Raw genomic sequence first — 15113 nt, forward strand, 5'->3', positions numbered from 1 at the left:
ACCTCATGTCTATTAGAAAATGGCTTCTTCACATAAGAATTTGTGAATGTTATGAGGTTTGCACACTTTGATGTGTGAATGTCATCCAATTGATAAGAATATGTGAATGTTATGAGGTTCGCACATTATGACATGTGAACCACCATAAATATGTGACCACATTCATAAATTCTAATGTGACCATGTTCGCAAATATGTGACCACATTCACAAATTACATGCAAAGGTCTAAACATTCGCAAATATGTCAACAGATTCACAAATATGGACCTAAGTTTGCAAAAATGTTTGATTGTATGTGAACATCATGTATGTTAGAAAATGACTTCTTCACATAAGAATATGTGAATGTTATGAGGTTTGCACACTCTGTGTGAATGTCATCCAATTGATAAGTTTAAGTCCTCAGTTGTGAATGTCATGAGATTCACACATTCTAATTTGCAGATGTCGTTTAATATTTGTGAAGTTTGCACACTCCAAATGTCCATGGTTTCACACACTCTGATGTGCATTTACATCAATACATTCAGGTCATTCATTCATACATGAACAAACAAATACAATTATTCATTTCATCCATTCAAGGTCCTCTAGATCATTTTGTTTGTCGTCCTCTGCCTTTTGTTTGGCTTCTAGACCTTTTAAGATTGTAGGATTGTTTCTCTTGCCTTCGTTTTGTGTTGCAATATTTTTTCCTTCATTGCCTCCTCTACTACCTTCTTTTGTACTTTCTCCTTTTCCTACTTTTTTTACTCTTTTATAATATTTGGCCATGCTTCATGCACTTTGTTGCATCATCCTGAAAGAGTGTTTTTTTATCAAACATATTATAGGTTTAGATACGTGCAAAATAATTACTCATTTTCTTGTTGAGAAATATCATCCATAGAACAAACCATCCAATCAGAGTAAGCATCGTAGCCAAAGCACTCTGTAAAAAATTTAACCTAAAACCCAACATTAATCCTGCCTAATATGAGAGAACATAAAAATATTATTGAATAAGTAATGTGTTTGTACTAGATTTTTTATGTCATTATCTGCATTATATACGGACCCCGTAGAATTGTAGAGCCTGAACTATTTTTCTTTCATGGTCATCTCACACACAATCCGGTGTTCATTACCCCAGTTAAGAGGAATTAAAATATGCAATATATAATGAATGTAGTGTAAACGTAAATATAAGCATGTAATGTTGTTCAACGGATACCTTATCACATTTTTGAAAATGATACATTACACTTTAGTTTTCCAAGAATATATGAGCCCCTTCTTTTGTATTTTGCATTCAACTATTTGCTATAAACAATGTTAAGTAGTTAGTTTCTCTTAGTTGGTAGAAAAATAGGAGGACTATCGCTTTAAAGACATCAAGAATTACGAGGTAAGGTAAATGGTCTTTGTTTATTCATTTTCTGTTGTCATGTCATGATTGTGATTCTTAATAAGTCTTTGTATGAATCTATACAGATGCTATATAGCCACAATATATGATACGTTCATGTCAGATTCAAATGAATCTACATGCAAATGTAACAAACAAATAAGCAAACATGCAAACCTAATACTTATATCACTAGTCAATAAAGAGTCCATGAAGAAGTCATGCTCGGGCAATTGTACAACCCGAGTTAGTCCATGTGGATGGTTGTCATCAACCTGTTTTTCCTTCCTGCTACCATATTTTCCTTTAGGTGGCATATTGTGAATGGCTTAAGATACAAATAGAAGACGTAAGACATTGGAGTTGTTCATTAAAAATCTCTCGATAAATACATAAAAGCAAACAATTCTTAACAAATACACACACATAGAAAAGCGCACACGAACACACATTCATTTCATAACAAAAGGTACGAATACATACTTTTATGTGTGCTTTTGCCTGTTGTGGCCAACCTCACCACATATACTACACTTGTATAGCATAACATCTTTTGTTGTTGTTATCCATCTCTTCACCTTATGTTGTCTTGGTTTACATATTACCTTCGATGGCAATACTAGAATAAGAGTTAATTGAGCATTGTATGAGACATCATCTAGCACCGGGATAAATGAGAATGTATGATATGCATGTAGATATAATTCAACTTTGAAGTACTCATCACAGTAATCCTTCAGTAGCTTCTCCTTATACAAAATGCACGCAAATGCATGTTTGCATGGAATCTCACTCGCCACTCTTCACAAGATCAACACTTTAACCATGAGATCGATCACGGGTCTCATACAAATATTAGTAGCAATGCACGACAACCACACATAGTTGTTCTGCCTTTCTATTCATGCATCTACTTTATCTTTTACCTCAGGACATTTTATGCCTGGTATTCTTTCTTTTCTCAAACAGTGTCATCAACATCAAACAAAACTTCTCCAAAAGAGACATTAGGGGCTTGTCACGTATGGACAGAATCCATGAATTAAAGCACTCTACTATATTAAATGTCAAACATTCATATCTTTTTTTTTGAAAAGTGAGATGTAACACAATGCTCTGATTTCACATCGATGGCAATATAATTATATGTGGCTATATCTTTCTGTTGGATTTTTTTAAGAAAATAGTTGCATTGTTGTTTTGTGATTACTCGAGCTACGCTCTACCAAAGTGCACTGAGTGGTAAACCAAATTTCTTATAAATGTTTTTTGTAAAGTGTTTCATGCAATTTCCAATCTAACATTTAGAAAAGGTGTGAGGGACGACATATTTTAGCTCTGGGTGTATATCTTAGATAATAGTCAATTTTGTTGGCTCAATAAACTCATCAAATTGTCTGAATTGGTGCTTCAAAGAATTAAAAAATCACACCTATGAATTCTTTGACTTCTTATCTACATACAACTGCAAACACTATTAAAAATATTTTACTACAATTATCAATACTATAAGCCAACAATAATATACCTATGTATTTTTCTTTTAAGAATATATTATCTACCATAAGAACTGGAGGCACACTTTTAGAAATTCATTAATGCATGGACAAAAGGATAAGAATATGTACTTAAATCGATCTTCTCTATCAGTCTTAATGCACCCTACCGTTCATGAGTTTTTCGTCATCAAATGATCCAAATAGGCAGAAAGTTTGTTGAAGGAGTCTTCATATGAACCATATAGTTTTTCCTTTGTGCATTTACGTCCATGTCATGCTTGCTCATAAATAATCTCTACACCTTCCTTGAGACTGATGTCATTGATGATTTTTCATCACCTTCAGGTTATCGTGTACACGTTTGTAAATAACACTTGCAATCCATGCAGCAAACAACCATTTGAAAGAGTTCTGATCATTAAGTTTTTTTTTTACGCAACTCATCAATCAACTTAGATGTCTATGCTTTAATGATTTTTTATTATTCTTCATTGTATGAGAATCCATTGAAAAAGAACATATTCTACCATGTCTCATTAGTATAAAAACAAAAAATAATTATAATGTCCTATAAATGTCATATAGTTTATACAACATATCAAGGATTTGACTTTTCAATTACCATATGTGCATCATTTGCATCTGCCATTAATTATCTCATGTCATCAGTGTCTTCATCATCTCTTATTCTTTCTAAGTCATCTTCATCCAACATAGTATAGCCATCGTCATCATCTAATTCTCTACTATTAATGTGATCACTGCTATGACTAATTGATTGTTTAGATGCACAAACTAAATAAAAAAGCATTGTATTTATTACTTCATTTGCTTTCATGCATGTAGCATTCCTTTATTTTTAAAGTTCATGATTAACCATAAAAATAACACCCTTATCATCACACCTACATCTCAAGCATAAATTACAAAGTCCAACAACTTGTACCTAGTTATGTCATCTACATCCTCTGCAGTGATCCTCTAATTATGCACAATATCAATTATTTGTAGAGGTCCTTCGTTGTCTGCACATTGAACATCAATATCCCTAATTGGTTCGGGCAACTACATTTTCTCTGTGTGGATGTTAAGAACATCAATATCGCTCATTGTTTAGGACAATTGAATGTTCACCAAAGAACTGATCTTAGTAGATGATGTTTGAGATTGATGAACATTCTTCACACGATTCTCAACATTTCCATCAACAATTGTTTCTTGTTTAACTTTCACTACAAGGATGAGGGTCAATAGAGGAGACGAAAGGCATCACTATTGCTCTTTTTGTCACCGTTATAGACCTATAACGGTGACAAAAAGTGATCGTCTAATTTTGGAAAAAAAATACCCCAATGACTTTATATATGAATCAGCGTGCATGCAAAAGTCAGAGACATTTATATACACGTATTTGCGAATGTCAGCAAACATTTTCAAATCTCATCGATGAATATTTACTTAAAGGAGGTTCACAGGTTATATTCACAAAGGCCGTACTGTATTTTTGAGGTACCATTAAAGTGTGAAAGTCAACATTTGCAACTTATATTTGTGAATGTCATATACAATTACAGAGCTCCTTGAGGAGTATTTACTTAAATGAGGTTTGTAACTTATATTGGCGATATTAGCGAAGGTCGTACTCTATTTGTGGAGGTTTCATCATAGTATGAAATGTGATTGCAAAATGGCATGCTTCCTAAAATACCTAGTAATTTAACGAAAATGATTGTACTGTCATTTCATGGTTATAACAAAAAATGACTAATATCACATTTCGCGCTCTGATAAGACCTAAATTTCAAACCTTTGCCGGAAAGTACAAACATTTTTTTATATTTTATAATGTGCTCAAAATTAATGGTTTGAAATTTCAAACCTTCCCAATGTCATTTTGCAAGGACAATATGATCTTTTTTTTTATTTTCTAATGAGCAAAATTAAAGATTTGAAATTTTGAAGCTTTCTATATCATAAAAGTCCAATGAGTCTGTTCTTAGGTTTTTGGTCACGAAGATCATGTCCTTATAAACAGATTTGCCAAAAAACACTTTGAAATATGATTTTTAAAAATGGTTCATCCAACCAAAAGAAAGTACAAATCATCCAAACCAATTTTAAAAGCATTTCTTAGCAAATATGATAGTACAAATGCGATCTCTATGATAAAAAAACTAAAGATCCAACTCTTATAGCAAATTTTTTCGATCATAGGATTTTATAATGTGCTAAAAATTAAGTGTTTGAAATTTTTAAAGTTTTTAGATCATAAAAATCCAGTCTGTGCATAAAAAAAGTTCACAATAACTCTTAGGTTTTTTATCATGAAGATTACATCTGTGTGGTCGAATTTTGCCAAAAAAATGCTTTTAAATATGATTTTCAATAGTGGTTGTGACAGTTTGTACCTTTTTTTGGTTGGACGGCCCCCCTTCTCTCTCTTCTATGTGGTCGGCCCCCTTCTCTCTCTTCTATGTGGTCGCGACCACCACTAATTGTTGTTTTTTACTTAAAAAAATTGTCCACCACTGATCTGCACGCGATCAGCAACGGGCATTTGTCCCATAACAATGGACTATTTGTAGTGCTATAAGTAGGGGTTGTCAACGAGTCAGGTTTGGTTCAGACCCAAGTGGAACCGAACCCATACCTGATTTGAGATGACGGTACCTGGTCTGAACTCAGGTCTAATCGAACCCACCATAAGAGAAACATACCCGGATCCTATAAAGATTATATGAACCAGATCCAGACCATAGCCAGTTAAATAATAATGTCTTTTTTATATTGAAAAATTGCCGATCTTAGTTGGAACTCGAGCCGGGCCCAGGTCTGGTATAAAATTTCACAAACCATACCTTGCTCCATATATTAATCGGATCCCAAGTCCCAGATTCTAACCATACCTTATTTATCTACGGGTCGGGTCAGGGTGAAACCCGACCCATTGACACCACTAGCTACAAGGGGTCTTCAAGTTCTTTATGCTCATTTTAAGCCATTTATCTTTTTTTGAAATAATTAAAGCTCTCTCTCTCTCTCTCTCTCTGAAAATTTAAATGGGCTGGATATAAAAATTATCAAAATCAACCTAATGGGATGTACATGAAATAGAATCATACCAAAATCAACCCAACTAGATATATATAAAAGAGCCTTGATTTAGATTTGGTATTGAATAATGCAACCAACCTATTCGGAGCTATACAAATTGAACATTGATTTGGATTTGGATTTGGATTTGGATTTTGATATTAGATCAAATCAGTCAAATACATCCAAATTTTCATTTAATATTTTAAACTTAAAGCCTATCATGAACGATAACTAAATGAATAAATATTAGATCTAACGTATTTGGATATGAAATTGAATCCAATTTAAAATTTTAATAATTGATTGTATCTCCAATTCAGTATAGCAAAAAACAAGCATCACAAACTGAATCACATATCAATCAATACAAGTCAAAACAGACATAAGAAACAGATACATAGAATTGTAAGTGATAAGATTCATTTCAAGTGATTCTAATTTCCCATATGAAAATGAATCCAAATGTCCCCCTATTGTTTGGATATTCCTAACTAAAAATGCACCTGTCACATCTAACTGCCATCACATTACGGATGACTGAAGTCACGATTTTTAATAAATGATAGCTATTAATAAGAACCTAACAAGCCAACATGACAACATGCCCACCAATTCAAGGGAATATGAACACTTTTTGCATCACTTTATCTCTCGTATCAACATAATGATAGATTGCAACTGGAAATAGTGCAAATTGCTCACAAAAGACAGATCTCCAGCTTGCGGTCTACAGATTACTTATTTCACTTGGTTCTATTGCCATCTGTGGTGAATAGCTTCTCAATGTGATTAATAATAGCATAATAGCCTGGCAGAAGAGGCCACAAATGACACCTAACCATAATCCCTGTAATCATGCATCATCAAGTTTGTCAATGAAATAATCAGTCAATTCTTTGATATTTCATTTGAAAGGACACTAAAGAATTAGCTTGCACTATGATACCACAGCATTTAATGTACGGTACCATGTAAATATTTTACTTTTCTCGTTTAAGCAGAATGTTGACCAAATTGACGTACAAGTTTAACAGAAAATCTTGCTGGTTTTGTTGACAAGTAATTGTAGAAAAGAAAATTGAACTTGACCAAAGCTGAAACCGTAGCTAGAAGAATGGCATGGGAGTTATCATTTGCATTCACTAAAAGGTCCTCTTTCTTAGGCTCATTTAGCAACTAGATTAAAGCAGCAAAACAGGAGGGACACTGCCACTAAGACCACTATTGAGCTCATGCCTGAAGTTCCCATAATGCATTGCAAAATCTAAGAAAAGCCCAGATGGAGAAAAAAAAAACGCAAAAAGAAAAAAAAGGTAGAACATGTGAGTTAATGCAGTGTACTAGGAAAGAGAATCAGTTTATTATTTGATCAAACACTCCATCACAAACAGATAGCAGACCAAACAATTCTTATCTATGTTCTGGCATCTAGTAGATCTCACAGGATTTATGCAAGCATTGCCATGGTTGAGCTGAGCAGGCACAAGTCGGTGGATATTTAACTTTCTGAAATAGAGATCACTTCCAGCATAATCACATTTTCCTTATTAGATGAAGTATGCATTATCTACACATCTGGCATAATACATGGAGGCCACGTGGCAGTTGATCATTACACATTGATGCAAGTAAACTTTAGGATCCATAGTTTCCAATACTTGACAAAATAATGGCTGAAAATGCATGTAATCCACTTCATAGATCAGAAAGATATCGCTACATTATTCTTGTATCATCCTTGCAAACAAGCACTAAACATTAGTGTGTTTGGAGCCTTTTGAGCATCATCATGCATATTTATTTTTCTGTGAGCCATCTATGGACACAAACTGTTTGTCGTATTACTTCTCAGTAAACCCTTATTTCAGTGAAGATAATCAGTTCTTTCTAGAAATGTAACCGCACCATGCATATTTACTTAAACAGGAACAAGAATGTAAGAGCCACATTAACTTTGATAACTTCTCCATTTTATGTTTACTCAACTATCGAAAGCTCAATCAAGCAACCTTATAGAGTTGTTTAACCTTGCAAAATTAGCAGAATACACATCATAGCACCGTCTGCAGAATCTAGGGTCAGCAACAAGGATTAAAAGTCCATATTATTAAGTAACATAAATGGAAAGGACTGCAAGTTACATCCCTATTCCATTTATAGTGGATATTGGAAATTGTAAGTTACGAACTTTATATCATGGAGACTTCAGAGCTCAGCCCACAAGGGCTCCGCTTATCTACTGGGGGCAACTTGTGAATGTCACCAAGTTGATAGGACATGATAAGTTTGAAACCCATGGAGGGTATCCCTTGCTGTAAGGTCAAAGCTGGGTGTATTCCCTGGTGGGCAAGAGGGACATCAAGGGTTTTACCAGCTAAAGGTCTGCCAACGCACGGTCGGTGGAGAGTTTTCCCTTGGCTTAGCAAATGAAAACAGTGTCTAAAAACTTGTCGAGTCAACTCAGTGAATTGGGTGACTTGGCTTGACTAGGCCATTCACCAAGTCAAATTATTGAATGACCCAGAACTTCACAAAACTCATGGTTTGATTCAGCAGAGTCATAGAACAACTCAGCTGATTCATGACTCATACATAATATGATGTATTTTTTATGTAATATGTGCATATTATGTATATAATATAGAATTTCATAAATAATAATGTAATAAATAAATAAATATATATATACTTTGTATACATAATATTTATATCACAGGGACTCGCCATAGAGGCCGCCGCATCCGCGTTGACGCGACGTGATGCGGGTGCGGTCAACCCGCACCCAGGGTTTCTTTGTCCAAAATGGACTTGACCAACGGTCAACTTCGACCGAGTCCATTTTGGTTCATTTAAAAAAGAGGCGGGGCTCTAGTGTACCTCGAGAATGGGTAGGGGCACCTCGAGCCCCCCCCCCCCTGCCCCATTAAAAAAATAAGGGGGTACCTCGAGCCCCCCCACCCCCCATTAAAAAGAAATAATGGGTACCTCGAGAAGGGGTAAAGAGGGACGAGGCTCAAGAATTGGGTACATCGAGAAGGGGGTACCTCGAGCCCGTGGGGTGGTTGTTAACAACCTGTCCATTGAAGTTTTGTACCGCTCTGTCCTCTCCCTTGACAGAACAACCAGAAGCGAATGGGTGCGTTAGGGGTTGCTTAACTAACGACCCATCCTATGTTGTGGTCTTTAAACCACTCGAGCATCTTGCCTGTGAAGTCGAATGTGAGGTCATTTATATGATTACAGCATTTTGCATTTAGCGTTGTTCGAGGTCGCATGACCGTCTCATCCGATCATCGCAGTACTAGACATGTCGTGCACGACTACAAGTACTCTAGGATGAAGGGGGTATAACTCCTCAATAGAAGCCTCAACATGAGTGTTTCACAAAGATGTAATGTTTATCCTTTGAAACAGCAGTACCTTGTGCCAACATTATGCATGTGATTATCTCGAATCACATCCGCTATCGGGGTATCTACATGTCTCGCATGACTCGATACCAGCCTCGATAGATGGGATACGGGTTTCTCAACAAAACACCCGCTAAGAAGTTCGCTCGAACCCCCGATTCGGGATCACCCGAGATATGCCAAAAAGGCGAGCAGAACCAGCCAGTCACATCCTTCCAAATGCTTCGATTTGAAGCAGTCTTTGATGCTTTTGCGCAGCTCCCTAAAATCTCAAGTCGACTCTGCAGGACTGCGCACATGAAGAGCCAGAATCCTTGCGAGGTATCCCTCTCCTTAGACGAGGATGTGTCGCTTGCTCTCGACTGAACTCTTGTCGCAAGAGGGAGAGTGGTAAATGCCTCTTGCATCCTTCACGAGGATGCCTTTAAGGCATACGCAAAGAGCAAGAACCTGCACGTCATCTGCAATAGCAAGGCAATACCAACACATATGCAAAAGCAAGAGCCTAGGCGCAAAGCGCGATGGCAAAGTAAAGGTGGGAAGCAGAAGTGCAACGCAAACCCTCGGCACAACGCGCAACGGCAAGTAAAAACTGTAAGCAGAAGTGTAACGCAGAACCTTTGTGTGATGCGCAACGACAAAGTAAAGGAACTTAAGCAGGAGTGCAACACAGAACCTTTGCGTGATGCGCAACGACAAAGTAAAGGAACTGTAAACAGGAGTGCAACGCAGAACCTTTGCGTGATGCGCAACGGCAAAGTAAAGGAACTGTAAATAGGAGTGCAACACAAAACTTGTGCCTGTGCGCGATGCTCAACGGAAAAGTAAAGGCTGTAAACAGGAGTGCAACGCAAAACTTTCGCGCGATGCGCGACGGCAAAGTAAAGGACAAGGGTCGCGAAACCGCGTCCTTGAGTTAAATGTGTACTCGTGTGTGTATATATATATATATATATTTATTTAATGGTCCCTTTTTAGTTAATTGAACTTAATTCAATTGTCCAAGTCTTCTGTGCAATCTTCCCCTACCTTTGAGAGTTGCAAGCTTGTTGGCGTCTGCGAGTGTGAGCGATGGACGACTCGGGTCGCAGAACGCGAGCATGATCCGTCGCACGAGCTGCAAAAGTAACAATCTTAGCAAGCTAATACCAAAAATACAAGGTCAGGGGCACTGTCGTTGTCCTGACGTGAAGGAAGCAGGGGCAGGGGCATCGTGACCTTGCGCACCTGCTATAAGCACAAGAAGCAGGGGCAGGGGCTGCGAGCCCCTGCTGACTTGCTGTCAGCGGACTCCGAGGAGGCAGAAGGAAAAGAAAAGAGGAGAGGAGGTGGGTGCGTACCTGGGGGTCGCCGGAGCGGAAGGCGGTGGGTCGTCAGCGCCTTCGCAGCAGAGAGAAGGAAGGAGGTGGCCGGCGGCAAGTTTGGGGGTCGTCGAGCAGAGAGGCGTCGCCATCGAGGGTTATCGCTGGCACGATCATCGGAGCTCGGAGGGCGCCTGTTGGCTTCCATCGTCGGCGCCCGACTGCCACGGGACAGAGAGAGGAGAGGTAAAGTGGCGAGGTATCGGGGAGAAAGAACGAGAGAGGAAGAAGGGGGTGGGGGTTCTCTTTGAAACCCCTGCCTCACTGTCTTCAAAACACGGGAGGTGGTGCCTCCATTTGGGTCCAGGTCGGGTCCGGTCCGGATCCAACCCGAATCCAAACTTAAATTTTTTTTTCACTCCGGTTTTTACAAGAAGTGTTCTTGTAGTTTCAATTAAATGTCTATGTTTCCTTTCCGCAAGACCATTCTGTTGCGGAGTTTTAGGGAAAGATCGTTGGTGCAAAATTCCATTTATTTTGAAAATCTTTAGACATGTACTCACCTCTATAATCGGATCTAAATATAGCTATGTTGTTTTGAAATTGATTTTGAATAAGAACATGGAATTCTTTAAAATTAGTGAAGACATCGGATTTGTTCTTAATAATGTATACTCAAGTATATCTAGTAAAGTCATCAATAAAAGTAACATAGTAGGAATAACCCCCTTTGGACATAACGGGTGTCGGCCCCCATACATTGGAATGCACAAGTTCAAAAGGTCTTTTTGACACAATTATTATATAAATACGGAAGCGAATGAATCTTTCCAAGAATACAATCATTGCATGTAAATGTACTTGTATTACAAAAATTTTCCAAAAAAGAAAAAAGGTACAACTTGAAAATACTAGGATGTCCAAGCCTCTTATGCCAAGTCTCAATATCTTTAGATTGAACATGATTACAAAATGATTTGGATGGCAAAGACAAAAAATTCATATAATAAAGATTCCCTCTTCTATGGCCTTGCCCAATCCGCTTCCCGGACCGGAGATCCTGAACATAGCAATGGGTAGGTGAAAAAGTTACAGCATATTCAAAATCGGTAATTTGAGAAACAAAGAAAAGATTTAAATTAAGTTTTGGAATAATTCGTATTTTGGGAACAAAAAAATCTTTGTTTTGGTCATAAGTTTTCTCAAGGTTTCCAATGCCTTCAACATCCAAGGATGTTCCATCGGCGGTGGAAACATATGATTTAAATTTATTGAGACTTGGTTTTGACAAAAGTGATGCATTTGGAGTCATATGAAAGGAGGCACCCGAGTCAAGAATCCAAGAGGTCATACCTGAAAAAGAGGAGATGGCAGCACCGAAAGTGGAGGGTGAGGAGAAGGATGTCGAGGAGTTCATCTTTATAAATTGTTGAAGAGTTTCGGTAAGATGAGTGATAGACTCCTTTATGTCTCCATCCTTCTTTGAATCTTCATTTGTGTTTGGAGGAATTTCACCAACGGAAGCCACCTTATTGAATTTGGGGCAATCCGGACGGATATAGCCCGGTTCATTACAATTATGGCAAATGATTTTTCTTCCTCCACCACCATTATTCTTCCAAAAGTGGGGTGGTTTATATAATCTTACATTGTTGTCAGGTCTAGACACGACATGAACTTCATCAACATCTCTTTTTAAGGTCAAACAAGTTTCTTCTTGACATAAGTCGGCCAAAATGTCACTTAGAGTAGAAGCCCTATCAAGAAGTGATCCTCTAAGTTGCTCAAATTCGAGACAAAGACCATGAATAAATTGGAAAAAACTTTATTTTTCCATTTGCTCTTGCCTCATGGCAATAGCATTACCTTCCCATTAAGGTTCAAGAAGAACAAGTTCATCCCATAAAGAAGATAGGGTACTATAATAGTCCTTAATACTCATATCACCTTGCTTGGTAGCTCTTACATTTTCATGTAGGAAGAAATGCATAGCAAGGTCTCTTTGAGTGTACATGCCTTTCATAAAGAACCAAGCTTCATTAGCCTTCCTGAACTTTGCAAGATTTGCAGAAATTTTTAATTCGACATTATTCATGAATCATGCTAGAATTTTAGCATGCTCACTTTCCCAATCTTCCATTTTTGAAGAGAAGTCGAGAATAGCCTTTTCTTTTAGACTCTTCGTTTAATGCTCTTTCCTCATTTCCTTTAAACTTAGTTAACTTCAATTGTGGTTCCGGAATGGTTCCACACACATAACCCCAAAGTTTTTTACCTTTGAGATTATTTTCCATAGCAGCCGCCCACATTTGGTAATTGGTCCCATCCAATTTGAATGAGAGGTCGATTTTTGCATCCTTGTTGGCAATTTAGAGAAAAAGAGTTTGAAAGCAAGAAAGAGGAGAGATATTACTTGTCAAGAGAGGATCCGATGAAGCTTTCTCAACCAAGGCTCTAATACCATGTAATGAAGTGTCAAATGAGTGAGGCGATATCTCCAAGAGCAAGCACGAAAGCACGCACATACACAAGAAGCCACTAATAGGCAAGATTGCAATAAACCACAAAAGTGGTAAAACACACAAGATAAGGTGAAAAAATATATTCCACTCAACTGAGGCTTCACAAGAAGCAATACTTTACAATGGGGGAAACCCCTTTATTTATAGACAAAAGAGGAGGCCTTGGAAGGGCTCCTAGAGGGACGTTGGAGCCCTTCCAACGGTCATAAATATGACCGTTGGATGCTCCAACGTCCTTCTAGGGGGGCCTTTCCAAGGTGGAAAAGAAAGAAAATAAGAAAAGAAAAAGGAAAAGGGTAAAAGGAAGAAAAAGGAAAAAAGAAAAGGAAAAATACAAGTTGTATGAAAATGTAAAAAGACTATTTTGCCCCTAGTGGGTATTTACAAAAGAAATATATATTTATATATTTAGATAAACACGTAGACATGTATATATATAGACATATATAAGTATAACATATTTTAACAGGGAGTTCTTCAAGAAGAGGACCAGGATGTAGAGCTAGACGCTCTATTAGGAGCTTTTTTCCTCCTGGGGCACAGACCGGCATTCGTAGTGATATGACTCCTCAGCATGTAGTCAAGCAAGCAGATGTCACGGTTGGGATGGTTCTATGATGCTTGTATTACTTTCAATGTGGCAAATTCCTTTCATTTTCAAGTCATGGCAGATGTCATAACCAGTATCGGGCCTGAATATAAAATGCCTTCATATCATTCTTTGAGAGGAAAAGTTTTAGATGCTAATATGAAAGAAGTAAAGGCATATTGTGATGAGATGAGACAGTCATGGAGAGAAACTGGGTGTAGCATCATGGCAGATAGGTGGACAAATAGAAGGTCAAAGACCTTGATAAATTTTTTTATCTATTACCTCAAAGAAACCATATTTTTGAAATCAATTAATTTGTCTGATACGCCGAAGACAACAAATTTATTATTGAGGGGTTTTAACCAGGTTGTGGAAGAGGTTCAACCTTAAAACATTATATAGTTCATTACTGATAATGCAACAAATTATTGGGCAGCTGGTAAAGAATTCGCAAAAAAAAAATGGGTTATTCTTTAGAACCCTCATGTGCTGCTCATTGCATAAATCTCATGCTTGAGGACACCGGCAGCATGGATGAGGTACATCAACCAGTTAATGTTGTCAAGAAATTACTATATTTACAATCATGCATGGATTTTAAGCGTAATGAAAAAGTACACTAGTGGTGTTGAGTTGACTCATAGTGCAGTTACTAGATTTGCTGCGATTTTTTTGACAATACAAAGTCTAGTAAAGGAAAGAGTTGCACTAAAAAAAATATTTTCTTTAGATTAGTGGAATGCATATCTCTATGCACAAAAAAAGCATAAAGAAATTATAGATATTGTATTCATAAGTGAATTTTGGGATTCATGCATCAAGTTGTTGAGAATAACTATACCTTTGGTGAAGGTGCTTCGATTGGTCGACAGTGAAGACAGACCAACTATAGGATAAGGCAAAAGAGGCCATTGGAGATAATTTGAAGGGGAAGAAAAAATTGTGCATACCTACATGGAACATGATCATAGGTGGACCGGGCAACTTTATCTACCTCTTCATGCTGCATCATATTTTTTAAATCCTACATTTAGATACTCCCCTATGTTTAAAATGTATAGAGAAATCAAGAAGGGACTTTTGGATTGCATCAAAAGGTTGAACCCTGATTATAACATTCAAGATCAAATTCATAAGGAAATGGAAACTTATAATAATGCGTTGTATGATATGAGGAGACCTATGGCAGTGTGAAACCGTGTCACGATGCATTTAGGTAATTTATTTTATCTATTTCAATTTTAATTTCAAATTGTTATTTAGTTATGATGTTTTGTGTTATTGTATTTGTTATTGTCTTATTA

General features: G+C 37.2%; 1 protein-coding gene across 3 annotated transcripts in view; it reads right to left on the bottom strand.

Annotated features, from left to right (window-relative positions):
* Nucleotides 1-6304: 6304 nt before the first annotated feature.
* The window catches only part of LOC149844760 (protein DETOXIFICATION 18-like), a 67575-nt gene continuing 58766 nt past the window's right edge, over nucleotides 6305-15113 (bottom strand). For all 3 annotated transcript variants that reach the window (XM_089995257.1, XM_089995255.1, XM_089995254.1), the window contains one exon: nucleotides 6305-6831. In XM_089995257.1, the coding sequence (XP_089851383.1) occupies nucleotides 6712-6831 (120 nt within the window). In that variant the 3' untranslated portion in view covers nucleotides 6305-6711. The remainder of the gene's footprint in view (nucleotides 6832-15113) is intronic.

The sequence above is a fragment of the Nuphar pumila genome, chromosome 2 (assembly GCF_984573655.1).
Source record: "Nuphar pumila chromosome 2, dmNupPumi1.hap1.1, whole genome shotgun sequence".
Classification (NCBI taxonomy): domain Eukaryota; kingdom Viridiplantae; phylum Streptophyta; class Magnoliopsida; order Nymphaeales; family Nymphaeaceae; genus Nuphar; species Nuphar pumila.